The 14,339-nt window shown below is 45.0% G+C and overlaps 6 protein-coding genes across 6 annotated transcripts; 3 read left to right on the top strand and 3 right to left on the bottom strand. All coding sequences in view use genetic code 12, as the record gives it.

The window, feature by feature from the left end:
- Window positions 1-509: 509 nt before the first annotated feature.
- Window positions 510-2,285, top strand: CJI96_0003898 (uncharacterized protein; the record flags this gene model as incomplete). Its single annotated transcript, XM_029037133.2, has 1 exon — window positions 510-2,285. The coding sequence occupies one exon, from the start codon at window positions 510-512 to the stop codon at window positions 2,283-2,285; it is 1,776 nt and encodes a 591-aa protein (XP_028888189.2).
- A 300-nt stretch (window positions 2,286-2,585) lies between these two features.
- On the top strand, window positions 2,586-4,235 carry CWT1 (gluconeogenesis transcription factor RDS2; the record flags this gene model as incomplete). The annotated part of the gene is made up of 1 exon (XM_029037132.2): window positions 2,586-4,235. One exon carries the CDS (start codon window positions 2,586-2,588, stop codon window positions 4,233-4,235), a length of 1,650 nt encoding a protein of 549 aa, XP_028888188.2.
- A 72-nt stretch (window positions 4,236-4,307) lies between these two features.
- Window positions 4,308-6,545, bottom strand: NOC2 (mRNA-binding ribosome synthesis protein NOC2; the record flags this gene model as incomplete). The annotated part of the gene is made up of 1 exon (XM_029037131.2): window positions 4,308-6,545. One exon carries the CDS (start codon window positions 6,543-6,545, stop codon window positions 4,308-4,310), a length of 2,238 nt encoding a protein of 745 aa, XP_028888187.2.
- Window positions 6,546-6,746: 201 nt separating this feature from the next.
- STE13 (Ste13p) lies at window positions 6,747-9,470 on the bottom strand (the record flags this gene model as incomplete). The annotated part of the gene is made up of 1 exon (XM_054702151.1): window positions 6,747-9,470. One exon carries the CDS (start codon window positions 9,468-9,470, stop codon window positions 6,747-6,749), a length of 2,724 nt encoding a protein of 907 aa, XP_054558126.1.
- Window positions 9,471-10,339: 869 nt separating this feature from the next.
- CJI96_0003894 (uncharacterized protein) lies at window positions 10,340-12,892 on the top strand (the record flags this gene model as incomplete). Its single annotated transcript, XM_029037129.2, has 1 exon — window positions 10,340-12,892. One exon carries the CDS (start codon window positions 10,340-10,342, stop codon window positions 12,890-12,892), a length of 2,553 nt encoding a protein of 850 aa, XP_028888185.2.
- Window positions 12,893-12,988: 96 nt separating this feature from the next.
- CJI96_0003893 (mitochondrial 2-oxodicarboxylate carrier) lies at window positions 12,989-13,849 on the bottom strand (the record flags this gene model as incomplete). The annotated part of the gene is made up of 1 exon (XM_029037128.2): window positions 12,989-13,849. One exon carries the CDS (start codon window positions 13,847-13,849, stop codon window positions 12,989-12,991), a length of 861 nt encoding a protein of 286 aa, XP_028888184.1.
- Between the last annotated feature and the right edge of the window lie 490 nt (window positions 13,850-14,339).

The following is a 14,339-nucleotide window of genomic DNA, read 5'->3' as shown; positions in this document are numbered from 1 at the left end:
TCCAATCAGGAGCTTACCAATCAACGGATTCCTAAAAACATCTTTACCATTAAGATATTACTCAGCTTCACTTATACTTCCCTCAACAAAAATAAGAACCCCATATAAATTTTCTCGAATGATTTTTCTCCACTCGTACCACCTTTCCGTCACCTTCTGCCCCTCTGCCCTTTCGCAGCCAACACTAAGATCACTACAAAGAGACGTAGAGACGTACGCCACCAATTACACAAGATTTGTATACAAAGCCCAAAATGCTCAAATTATTCAAATATTTTTGCTAATTCAAACAGCCCAGAATAGCCTATTTAGCTTCATCGACGTACACAGACAATAGGTTTCTCCAAAGGTGAAGGCCAGGGTTGATCACCCGCGACCTGTGCAAAGGGCGATCTTCCCTACACATCACCAGAGGAGGAAAATAGACTTTGGGTGGTGTGGATCAGATCTTATAAGTACCCGCATATCTGTTTTGTACTTGCCTTGACGGCACATTTTCACGCTTTAGCATGCCTCGAGCCAAAAGGCTTGCTGCCTGTTTTTCTGTTTTGGTGGTGGTGATGGTGGTCTTGAGAGCCATCAGTGTTTCGCAGCTACAGTTGGGGGATGCCTTGTACTTGACGAAGAATTCGATCAAAGAATATAGGCTTTCGGCAATTTGCAAAAGCAGAATCCTTCCAGGGTGCAACAATTACAAAATGCATGAGCAAAACGAATATGACGACGAAACAAGGGAAAAAGTCATTGCCTTTGATCTCGACTTGGATAGCCCCTTCACGAATGTGGTGAACTCGGTGTTTCCCATTGATCTGATTGTTTCGTATAATCGCTCGAACGAAACGTACGAGATGATAGCCAGGTACGCCTCTTTCAGCCCGATCATCAGTCGGTCCATGGTTTCGGAGTATGCCATAGTGCCAGGGTTTGCCTGTGACGGTCCCTTGAACCCAAACTTGAAGGGTGAGCTCTCAGACAAAATTTTGATTGTTCTTCGTGGCCAGTGTACATTTGTTCAGAAAATCCTGAACTTGCTCAATTCCGAGCTCAACCCTCGAGCTATCATCGTTGCAAACGATGAGCCCTACAGAGCGCTCATCACCATGTACCTGGCGTCTTTCAACTCTGACGGCAAGCTCAAGACCCCTATTCTCTTCATTCTGAATGAGAATTTCGTACAGCTAAAGGGACTTTCCCTGGAACAATTGAAGCTCCTGATTCGAACAGCTGCGTTTGACAATTGGATCAATTTACTTCTTTCCATGGCTGTTTCACCACCTCTACTCATCCTCTCATGCTACATCATCATCAGATCCCTTCAGATGTGCCGCAAGCGGCGCGTGAGTGCTTTGAATGAGCGGATTGTGAAAAATCTTCCCGTGTACATATATCACAGAAACCATTTAGTGCCAGCAGAGAAATTCTACGACTACTTGAACGCAACTCACCAGACAAATGAGATTCCCCTGGTACCATCTTCGTCAGAAGACGTGACATCTGTGGCAGAATCAGACGTACCTTACTCAATGAAGAACTTTGTCATCAACGGTACGGACCTCTTTTCATTACGAAAGCCTTTTGGCCTATTATTTGCACATAAGGATTTTTACCCAACGTTTAAGTGCTCCATCTGTTTGGACAAATTCACGCCTCTCCAGCTGAGGGTACTCGTGTTAGAATGCCACCATGTATTTCACGAGAAGTGTCTTTCGAACTGGCTCATCAATTTCCGCCGCTCTTGTCCACTTTGCAATGACACCATCAGACCCACGGAGATACTGCCGCTACTCGGAACCCCAAGACAAACTATGACACACCAACTGTCATTTGATTTAGGTGCAATCGAAAGAGGACTAGGAATCGAGGGCACACGGCGCTCCTCGCACATCAATATAGGCTCACTGCCTGAGGTGCGTTCTACAGCTGCTATAAGGAGCTTGCAGTTTGAGCCGGCCTCAACTGATAGAGATCTGGGTGGAAGGCTGGATGAATGTGTCGAGCTGGACTCCACTTCGAACTCTTCATTCATCACGTCCAACTCGCAGCCACAATCTTTAACCCACACCGCAACGACATTTTCGCAGTCGTCATCGTACTTCACTCCAAATCAGTCAGTTGACAGTCGAGCTACCAACGGGCTGCCTATGCATAACGAGTACTCTCAGGACACAATCATGCTTGATGGAGGACAGCATGAGAGACCTGGTCAATCTCGCATGTCTACGTTGATGTTTCCAACGTCACCTTCATCATCTCCGGCACCCACGATCTGCATGAACGACCACTGACTTTTGAATGTAAGTATATTTTCTGAAAGTATTTAACGATCTCACGACAGCTAACCTCTTTGTGAGTAGGATACCCCGGCCAATCCCGGATACAGGGCGCTCGAAAATCCCCACAGAATCACTGGCGAGAGCGCCGTAGCTGCACGTGACCAACATCACGGCTTTTCCTTCTCGATGTTATTGTCTCCACCAACACCTCATGCTATAGAAGTGAAAAAACTCTCATCCATCAATACCGTATCATCACTTAATGATCAGTATACGAGCTTAGCACTACCTCCATTACAAGTTTTATTCACCATGGAATATCGCGAGAAGCCCGAGGACATTACAGATCAGACCTCGCAGGGTGCCCAGAGTGGCCCTTCAACAAGCCAACCAATGGCAGAAAGCAGTTCCTCGAGATCAAGCAACGACCTGAAAAAACCAAAGAAGAAGAAGAAGAAAGTTGAGATGGCGTGTGTGTACTGCCGCCGCTCTCACATGATTTGCGATGACTCAAGACCCTGCCTGAGATGTATCAAGCGAGGCATCGGGCACTTGTGTCATGATGAGCCTACACCGGGTAGACAACGGAAAAAGGGGACCAATTCTGGCACATCCACGAACCCCACGCCGCCCACTTCGACAAACTCTGTGCCCGATATTCACAATACAACGAAAGCGTTACCTGAACCTTCTGGTCCCCAGCCGGACTTGGCCGGGTACCTGGCAGGTTCCAACCGACCTGAGCCGGGGTCTCTCTTCGTGCAACCTGGGCAACCCCTGTTACTGGCCCAACAAGTGGGCCGGGCTGGTAACGGTGGACAGTTTTTGGGAAGCGTTGCTCAAGGCGGCATCGGCGGGGTAGGCGGGGGAACTGTGGGTTCGCTTCTGAAGAATCTTCCATTTAATGAGGAACCTTTCTTCTACTCTGAGCATGCTGGCAGTGAGTTCAGCTCCTTAAACGATTTTCTTTCCATGATCGATGATCCTGAGCTCGTGAACGGTTCCCTCGGAGGAAACAACAACGGCAACAATGCGGACTCGTTGCTGGCGTTCCTGATGCCTCAATCCGGCACTTCCTCGAATGTCAATAACCTACTTTCATTTTCGCCAAGTAATATGCAACAACCAACTTTTGACCAATCAAATGATCCAAACGTGAACCTAAATCCAGAGCAGACTCAGACTCAGACTCAGACTCAGCCTCAAGGGGCCACGAACGGAGCAAATTATGATAATAATACACTGCAGGTTGGCAACAAAGTTAATGATAATCAGCAACAACAGCAACAGCAACCCGTGATCTCTGACTCTGCAAGAGATAAGTTTTTCTTGACCGCAGCAGATCCAACTACAGAGATCTCCCCCGAGGAAAGACTCAAGCAAGTTATCAAGGCAAAATTGGAGGCTGGCCTTCTACAGCCTTACAACTACGCTAAGGGTTATGCACGTCTACAAAGTTACATGGATAATTACATGAATCAATCAAGTAGACAGAGAATCCTCAAACCATTATCCATTTTTCGCCCAGCCTTCAGAGCCATTGCTCGAACTTTGAAGGATGTCGACTTGGTACTTGTTGAGGAGAGCTTCGAGCGTATGCTTCTAGATTACGACCGGGTTTTCACTTCGATGGCAATTCCTGCTTGTCTCTGGAGACGTACGGGTGAGATCTACAGAGGCAATAAAGAGTTCGCGTCGTTGGTGGGCGTTACCACAGACGACCTCAAGGACGGAAAACTTGCTATCTACGAGCTTATGAGTGAGGAAAGCGCAGTGAATTTCTGGGAGAAGTACGGGGCGATTGCATTCGACAAAGGCCAGAAAGCGGTCTTGACAAGCTGTAACTTACGAACAAGAGATGGCTTCAAAAGAAAAAGTTGTTGTTTTAGTTTCACCATCCGAAGAGATCGCTACAATATACCAAGCTGCATAGTTGGTAACTTCATACCAATCGATCCGTGATATAGCGGAGTGTATCTCTATTGTACATTTTATATTTAAGTATGCAAAACCACTGTTGCTTTGTCAACAGCTTTATTCGTCGTCAGAAACTTCAACATCATCATCGTCATTTTCACGAGCCTCTTCATCGTCCTCTGAGGATTCCAATGCATCTTCCATTTCGACATCCTTAGACTTGGCATTCTTTTGGGCGTTCTCCTCTTCAGCTGCAGCTTCCTTCAATATTCTCAACTTTTCTTCTCTATTTCTTCTGTGAACAACAACATACTGTCCCAACGGCGTGTCTTCCCACTTAACATCCTTCATGAAAGAACGAACCTCACTCTTATTTGATGGGCCGTACTGAATCTTCGATCTCTTCTCAGTTATAAGATTAGCATTGGAAGTCAACTTCTCAACGAGCTGTTGAATCTGCTTGTTGAACTTGATGAGCTTGGATTTCTTCATGAAACGCCTGAGACCAATAACAGGAGGTGTGATTAGCTCAGGGAATGCAACGCTCTTACAATACAAGACAAAGAACTCGCTGCACAAGTCGATGAATTGCTCGCATACACCCTCTTGGAACACCTTAGTGTTCAAGTATTGCTGATTGGCTTTGATGTTGTGCTCGAAGTCAAAGACGGGCAAGTTCTCAGCCTTTGCAGGCTTTTTAAAGATGCTGGAAGTCAAAATTTCAACAATGAGTGGAAAGATTGGGATGTAGACACCAGTGTTCTGAGAGATTCTGATCAAGGAACGAATCAAGTAGAATCTCAATGGGAAAAACTGGGGAGTAGGAATCAACCTGATAGTTCCCAAGGTAACCTGAACTAAAGGATAGATCAAGGCCCTCAATGGGGACTCTTTATTCTTATGCCTCACCTCTTCGACCTCAGGATTGCAGTTTGCGGACACAACTCTGGACCAAAAGTCCAAGGAGTGACAATACTGCCAGTTATATATGATTTTATAAGCTTCTTTGTTTTCGGAGTTAGCCAGACGCTTACTTGTATTCGTGATTGTAGTACGCAAGTGGATCGCAAGCTGACGCACAAACTCAAAGCCCACCTGATAAGACAACAGCTCATTGATACCAAACAACTCAGCTGCGGAGTTCTTTGCAAAGTTTATTAAGTCCATTGTGTGAATATTTGTCTTTCTGCATGCTTTCAAGAAGCTTGAATAGGTCTGTCTGAGGATGATCTCCAACACAGCTTTAGGGAACTCTCTCGCGGAGTTGTTCATGAAGGCGTAGGCGGCAATCTGTGTCTCAAGGTGAGTTATAGTGGCCCAGACATCCACAACAGCAGTGTAGATACGCTTGAGGATCTTTCTGTACGAGAGGTAGTATGGTAAGACATCCTGTAGAGAGCTTAACACTAAGGCAGCTGTCTCTGTATTGTTGATGTCCTCTAGAAGGGTGATGTATGAAGCAGACTGACTTTTCAAAATTTTTGAAATCATGTTCGTTTTTCCGTTCTTTTCATCCAAACTCCTGTTGCCCTTGGAATTAACCTTGTACGGGGCCAATTTCTGTATTGCCTCGGGTATACGTCTCAACCCAATAAACATTAAGTCGGCAAAGATGGCACCGTCGGAAACGGTGTAACGACCATCATACCCTTCAGAAGAGTTTATGTTGACACCAGCTTTAAAAGCAGCCAGAACGTGCTGAATCGTCTTGACAGTAGGCTCCTTTAAGTCCTTGTCCCAAGACACAAGAAGGTCTTTTGTGATATCAACTTTTTTTTGTTTTGCTTTGGCCTCGCTCTTCCTTGGTTTTTCCTCGCTGTCTTCACCTTCCGATTCATCTTCGTTTTCATCATCCTCGTCATCGCTCACCGCATCCATAGGGTTCACACCCTCGAAGTCCAAAAGCTCCTTGTCGTTCTTCTGCAAATACTTGTAAAATTCCGGGTCCTTTTCTGCCAATTTCTCCAAATCATCTTTTAATTGCTCTTCATTCTCCTCCTCTGATGAATCGTCATCATCAGAATCTGCTGCTGCTGCTTCTGCTTCCCCCTCAGAGTCATCCAAGTCAATATCCTCGGAAAGATCTTCTGAGCTGTCATCAGATTCTTCCTTCTTTTTGGAGCTCTTCTGTGGTTCAGGCACTTGAAACCCTTCTTCGAAGAATTCTTCTACAGACATGTCATCGAAGACTGGTCTGGTGGATTTCTTTTCTGGTGGGGGGGCCTCATCAGCACCGCTATTTTTACTTTTCTTAACCTTAAGTTTGTTGTGCTTTTGCACTTTCCGACGGTGGTCGATGGTGTGCTTCAAATGCTTGCTTTGAAACTTTTTCGTAGCCTTCGAAGTTTTAGCCATGACTGAATCCTAGTTGAAGAAGTGCTACACTAGAAAATTGTACTTCTACAGATCGCGATGAGATGATGTCTGCAGGAAAATCGTCTCTTAGAATATAGCTGCGAAATAGATCGTAGCTAGTATTGATGGTCCAGTTGCACAAAAGAAAAACGAAAAATAAGGAGGGAAACCCATATGTTGCAAAACCTCCTCGTTATATCTTTAATCCCACAACCCTCGGTAAGCCATGTCCAACAAGTTGAGAAGTTTATCGTAGATGATAGTGTTCGCATTATGGTAGTAGATGGAGTGGTCACTATCTGGGAAGATATGCATGTCATAATTTTCGACATTGTGAATATTCAAATTGTCTGTAAGCCAGAAAAGATTCTGAAGATGGACGTTATCATCGGCAGAGCCCGCCATCACCAAAAATCGGGAGACGCCCTTGAACGCCTCAAAGTCGGTGATTTTTGAAGTTGATTTATAGTTGTCATTGTCTGCTGGGCTTTTCATGTAGCGCTCTGTGTAGACGGAATTATAGAAAAGCCAGTTAGTGACAGGTGCCACTGCCATGCCAAACTTGAAGACTTCTCCCTTATCGCGCTCCAAAGTTTTAAGTGTGGTGAAACCACCATATGACCAGCCCCAAACAGCCGTACGCTTGGCATCAATATACTTGTTCCTAGAAATGTAGTCCTTGGCCACGTCTATAACGTCAGACGCTTCCCAGTATCCGATTCGCTTGCTTGCCCACGATTTCTGTTTCCAGTCGTCGCTTCCCGTACCCCTGGGATCTATGATCAAAACCACCGCCCCAAGGCTAGCACTAACAATATCCTGAAAATCAACGCTGAAGCCTTTCTCGACAGTTGTAGAGCCAGGTCCACCGTATACGTGCACCAACAAAGGGTGCGCCTTCTTGGGATCAAACCTGGGAGGAAATATCTCTATCATGTTGAGCTCTGCAGATGAAGAGGAATGGCCAACCCTTACTTGGCTATATATTCGAGTTGGCATATTGACTTTGGCGAGATCTCGCAGTAATCTTTGGACATCATTGATCGGCTTTATAGATTCTAGAACTTCGGGATCCTCTGTCAAATCAGCTATGTTTACAAGCTTTTGCCATGGCTCATTCGGACCGCGATAGCGTAAGTTGACAAACTGCCCATCCTTATTAAACAGCACATCGTACTTGCCAGATTCCACTGTCAACAGCTTTGCAGTGTTCTCTCTCATCGAAAATGCCATTAACTGATAGTCCATCTTGTCCTCAGTGAGAAAGTATATTTCTTCATCCACAGCATTGTAAGCCACTGGAGAGCTCGAATGAATTGATCCAATAATTTTGGAGGGTTTATCAGTTGTGGCCAGCTCAAAGACGGCTAATTGGACACGATCATCGCTAACAATTCTATCAATATACTTGTTCTTCTTGTCACTCTCGATGATGGTAATTGGTTGCGCTTTTTCGATCCAGCCACTGAAGGCCGAGCTATTGGTTGTGTGTACGGATTGAAGCTTCTTTTCACTTAAAAGAAAAGCTTTCTTTTTTAGAATTGAGCTCGTACGGTCACTCACCTTTAGCAAAAGGCTATTATCGTCGATCCATTTTGCATCATAAAGTATGAAATCATGTCCAATCTCGTCGTCGGAAAGGGGACCTATCGTCAAGGTTTCACCAGAATCGGTATCATATACGCTCATGGACACAATCGGGTTCAGCGTGCCCGGCTTGGGATAGCGAATGCTGGATCTGAGTGGGTATTGATTAACATCGTCGACTTTATCCCCCAGCGGACTCTCATACGACATTCCTACCTTATCAGACTCCTTGACGTAGTAGTCCATGTCGTACTCTTTCACATTGGTATCATCGATGGTAGCGTAGGCGAGATGCTTCAGATCAGAGGACCACCAGAGCATCATAGCATGTGGATAAACATCCTCTTCGTACACCCAGTCAGGCTTGCCGTTGAAGACTGTCAGTGAGCCAGTATCGGTGACTCTAGTAATATCCATGGTATCAATATCAAGAAGGTAGAGATCGTGGTTATGACCGAATGTGACTTTGTCACCAGACGGATTGAAAGTGGCAAAATGAACCTTTTCAAGACGTTCCTTTCCCTCTTTTTCTGTCTTAGGTAAAATAGGCTTATACGAAGCCGTTGAGGGGTTCCATAGCCAGTATAAAGCAAACGACAGGTGCCTCCACTGAGGAATCAGATCAGATCGTAACAAATGCCAGGTGTTTGGGTCGTCTGCAGCCGCTCCAGGATTAAGAAGCATGTCTTCCACGTAGAAGAAATTATTAAAAGCCTCGAATTGAGGAGACTCCCGAATAGTCCTTGAATAGTCTGTTCCGACCTGGCGAACAACAAAAGATTTTTCCACACGAGTCAAGTAGAATCCTGAATCTTTATTCCCCATGTGGTCATCGAGACTTGGGCGCTGAGCTTCCGTAAGCCAGCGTACAACTTTTTCATCAGGGAAGTACACCCCTTTTCGGTATTCGGCCATCGAAACGTTGGCCAATTGTGCCAGATATGTGTTCAACGACACATTTCGGTTTTCTAGCGCCACTATGTTTGTGCTGCCTCCATGCCATAGATCAGACGTGACTTTTCGGGCTCTGCCGTTTGAGTATACAATGAGAGCCACTAGCCATAGTAGCACTGCCCCCACGGAGATTCCCACGAGAAGTCTTTTCAGAACTTGATTTGTGCCAAAGAAGCGGTCTTTTATTCGTTGGTAACTCGGGCTCTCGGTGAAATCCCCCACAACTTGGCGTTTCCTATTATAGGAGGCAATCTCGTCAAACATCTGAGACGAGTCCGAATCGTCGGCATATTCAGACAGGCTCTCGTTTTCATTTCCATCAGCAGCAAGGTCTTGTAGAGGAATTGCCTCTGGCGGCTGATCGTCCAAGTGCTGGTATGACATTGTGGGTAAAATGAATATGAAGGCTAAGCTGATCGGTGATATACAAGGCTGAGCGTGCGGTTCTATCGCGATATTGGTTGCAAACGAGTAATACTCTGGGAAAGAGTCTGAGAGACTAGCCAAATATTATAAATAAAAGTATGAACGTAATTCTTGGGATGAATTGAATATATATTGTTTGATGTTGGTAATAATATTCAACCATGCTTATCCCTTTTGGGTGCTCAATGGACTACTTCAAACAAAACCTGATTCAGCCACATGCGTTATTGCTTGTCTGTACCTAAGAGCTTCAAAAGGTATCCTAGAGGAGCTATAGTACAAGTGTTTACAGGGCCAAGATCTATAAACCGCCGTTATTCAGTACATTTTTGAGTACAGTGGAAGGACAGTGCTTAAGACGTTAACCACCAATTGTGCAGTAATGGTTGCAAAATTCGCTATTAAGGTGAATGACTACGAAATACATGGCACGAATGACAGCTCATGCTCAAAACTTTGGCCAAATCAATGCAGCTCCGATTGATAGACATAGTTAGCTAAGAAAGTGAGATTAGCCCTAGGTTATGCTTCTTCAGCCCACCCAATTCGGGCCGGTCTCTCAAGAATATGCGCATAGACAAGTGAACACCCACAGCTATAAAAGTATCTCAGAATACATTTCAATTGCTGTAGAGAAGACTCTTATTTCTAGTTAATTCTAATCTTTCTAAATGCTCTCTATTCCTGGTGCAATTCGCCAGGCTTCAAAACATTAACGTTCACAGTCGGATTAGTGGCTGACACATGCCGAGCATACAGGTTAGTTCTTAGCTACAACTCAGCGACTCCTAACTGACCAGCTACTACTACCCTTGCACTCCAGAGCCATGGACTACGCTAAGCTCTTAGGCAAGGATGTCACGCAGGAGATTCATGATCTCTTCACTGAGCCCATTGACCCCGTGCAGTTTTCGGCAAACTTGGCCAAGGCGTCTGAACCCCTCTGGAGACCGAGTCCTGCTCCGGTGCCTGGAATTGATCGAATCTTTCGTTACGGTGTTCATCTTTTGGGTGAGGCCATTGAATACAAGCCTGACGAAACAGAGGCACGGCCGCTGATTGTGGAAAATGACTCTAGCTCGCTGAATCAGGGATCCGGGGAAGACGAGGAGGACATAACCTCACAAAGCTTTCCAGGAACCAGGGAGGAAGACGGCAAGGAGACTATGCATGTGGCTCATTTGGCCAACGCTTCGCCACAAAAGTCCATGACAAAAGCGAACGGTCAATTGGAGAAGCAGACAATTGCTGAGAATACCAGTGAGAGACGCCAATCGGTGGTGAGTATCTCTGACGACACAATTGAGCTGCCTCCCTTGGGAGAACTAGACGTGGCCGGGAGAAATATGTTTTTGACTAGAATTGCCTCCGTTCTTAGACTCTGGTTCGGTAATCTATGGGAGGCATCCAAAAAGAATAACCTTGATGCTGTGGGAATCGTTTTTGATCTTCCAGGATCCAAGGGAAGACTCACAGAACAGCACTTAGCGGAGCTATTACTCCGAGTGAAGTGGTTCATGGACGCTGTGTTGTCGCTACCCAAGTCCCACATAGGCTATTTGGGCTCCCTCAAAGAGCTTATCCTTCTTATGCATGAGATCCTTAGAGGTTTATATAAAGCAATTGCTTTGGAAAGAGACAAACCGGGATCAAGGCGATTTCTTATTGTCAAGAGTGTTCTTCACTCATTCTTCAAGGTTGATATATCACAAACTCTTGATAAGCTCAACGCTCACACTTGGAGAAGCTCCGACCAGATCGAAAGCGCCACAGAAAATGACATACGTCTTTCTTACGAAACATTTATGCATCTTTACGTTATACAGGGCTCTTTAGCCAGCAGCCCGCTTAGCATTTTACTTCTCGACAAGGTATCGCTATCATTGGATATCACTACAATCAAGACAACTTCGCCCAACGTTTACACCAACTACCTTTCTCACCTTGATTTCGAGGAATCAGAAAAGCTCAGCCCTTACATCTCTAGAATAATGCCGTTGTTGGCTGCAAATTTCAACTACTTTTACGGCCTCATGGATGACATGCTTTCGTACACATTGAATCATTCTTCATTTTTTTCGTGGATCACAGGGCACAGGCTTAGTACCAATGGCTATATGTCAATAGACACTTTGGAACAGATAACAAACCTACATAAAAATTGCAAGAATCTCTGCTCGGTTGAGAAAATCAAGCACGACCCCTTGCTTGAGGATATTCTTCGCTTTGAGTGCACCACAAGACTCAAGGCAATTGGTGTGATTCAGGCTGAAGATGAGAGAGCATTAAGGGCTCCAGGCTTTTTAAACGTGACATTGCTTCTTTACACGTTAGTCCAGAATGCCTCGTTTGTGAAGATATTGACGTCACAAAAAGAAAAATCTTTAGAGTCTGTTTCCCTTCTACGTTTGTGGCTTTGCGTATCTTCGTACATTTTACATCATCAGGCAAAACTGAGGATCAATACCTATAGCTCTAGGCTCGTGCTCTTGATTATATTAACGCTAGTTCTGAAGAAGACAGGAGCTATGGAGAACCTAAAAAAATTGACAATAAATGAATTCAAGTGGAAGCTTTGTCATCACAAATCTCCTGTCGTTCCAAATGACTTGGGTGAAAAAGGAGAAAAGAATATTCTTTTGTACATTGTGGACATCGTTCAAGTCATGTTGAGATTCAACTTAAGTAAGAAGCTTGATTTAGACAACTGCAAGATTTCATTGACTGTGCTCTATCATATTTTACTTGAGTTTGAGGAAAATCCTGTCGATGGTATCGGCGCGTATAGGTGGGTCGAGCTTTATAGGACCTTGATTCATTTCGTGAAATTTGTTGCCAAAAACTTCAACGAAGAGGACTTGAAATATGTTGTTGAAGAAGTCTATCTGATTTTTGACTTGATATTGAGTCCACGTTACGATAACATCTATGAAATCTCTGAGGACTCTTGGATCTTTGGCTCTCACTCAGTGAAGTCGGTGAAGTATGATTTGCTATTTTCAATACTTCAGCAATTGCAGCCTCTAGTTGCAATTTATGACAGGTTCATTCCTAGAAGAGCCAACTTTCAGCGCGTCGATGTATATATTCAAAAGCTCCTAGAGGAATTCAATCCCCAAGAAACCAAGGAACGTGACCTATACGAGGTGAACTCCAAGCTAGGAAAAATCACTCTGGAGCTAGGGACGGCTCAAGACGAGCCGGAAAGAGAAAACCCACCATTGACCACGGTAGTCTTGGAGTCATTCAACTACTCGGATACCTTCAAGTATTTGGATAAGTACCAGGACTACATTGATTTTGACAGGCAAGTTGAAATTCTTGACATGTTTGCCGTGTTATACGACTTCACGTGGGTAAGCCGGAGACATAAGAAGTGAAGAGATTAGCATTACTATCGAGGGAAGCTGAAATATCTATAGATGGCCCGATAAGGAATTCTCTGTTAGCATTACGCATCAGTAGCACCCACGCGATTACTTCTTCTCGTGGATCGTTCTGAAGAAGTCCATGCATGTAGTAAAGACCACCAAAAGAATACCACCGCCAGGACCCAATCTTAAGACCTTAGGAATGAAGCCCTTGTACAAAGCAGCGAACCCTTCTTCCTTGGCCACCGTCACCACAGAGGGGAGAGTCCAGATGTATTTGGAGGAACCAGCCTGGATTCTGGACTTCACCACATCGAAGGGAGTGTTCAAAACTGTGCCGAAAGTACCACCAATGGTACCGCACGTCAAGTCTATCATGGTCTTCTCGCTCGAAGACTTTGGTTTGGGCATCAACGATCTCACTTGGTGGATCAAGCCAAAGTAACCGGCGTTCCAAGCCACATGTCTCCACATGGTGGACTCCAATCCCTTATACATGCCGAGGACACCGTTTTCCTTGATAACGTGCTTCATGACGTCGCCCATCCCGTTAAACTTAGAAGTTTTATCCTGCAATTTGATTTTAATCAATTCGAAAGGCACCACCACAAATGACTCGGTGGCACCGGCGGTAGCACCTGTCAAGACTGCCAACGACTGGTTCATGTGAGGCATGTCAAATGCTTTCCTGTAGAATTTGCCCCACTCATCGTTGGCAGCAAACTTGGTGGCTCTCTTTGGAGCCTCCATCAAGATCGGAGCCGTGATGCCCTTGTACAATCTGGAAAAACCTTCCTCGGCGACAATCTTACGCAAGCATCTGATGGTGCCGTTGTAGTCAGAGGTGGTAGCCAACTGCTGTCTCGTTTTCACAACGTCTAACGGGTACATGACCAAAATCTCCGAGACGCCGGCAATGGCGCCCGCAGCGAATTGATAGATGAAAGGCAAAGGATTCTCGGACATTCTGTGATAAGTAGAGCGTTTGTTGAAGGTGAAAAATGAGAAGTTTGTAGATTTGTGCCTACTGCGGAGGCAGGAAAGCGGCACCGAGCCTCCAATGAAAAAAAGGTGAGGGGGAGACACCGCTAACACCGAAATAGCGATGACCAAAGGTGTAGAATAAAGGGATTCACATGACCATGGGGATTAGTGATTGGCATCACTGGATTGAGATCTGATTGAAACTTATTTCTATTTTTTTTCTTTTTTTTTGTTCCTCATTGAGTCAACTAGACATCTGCTTGGTCTGCCTCGAGCCCTGTGACGGACTGGGGATCCCGAGATGTCAAGTGCGAAAGAGATAGCACAAAGCGGAACCGGAAACAGAGAATTAAGAGGGGGTGGGGGGTAATGAAAAGTCTCAGAAATTAGGCAATTTGCAGGTTTGATCAATACCAATTGTCATAATCAAGTGTCAATTGCAATTTGTTTTGTTTGCTTTCTCATTTTCACG

Source organism: Candidozyma auris, chromosome 4 (assembly GCF_003013715.1).
Source record: "Candidozyma auris chromosome 4, complete sequence".
Taxonomy (NCBI): domain Eukaryota; kingdom Fungi; phylum Ascomycota; class Pichiomycetes; order Serinales; family Metschnikowiaceae; genus Candidozyma; species Candidozyma auris.
The sequence above is the reverse complement of the archived record's forward strand: the minus strand, read 5'-3'. Positions and strand labels throughout refer to the sequence as shown.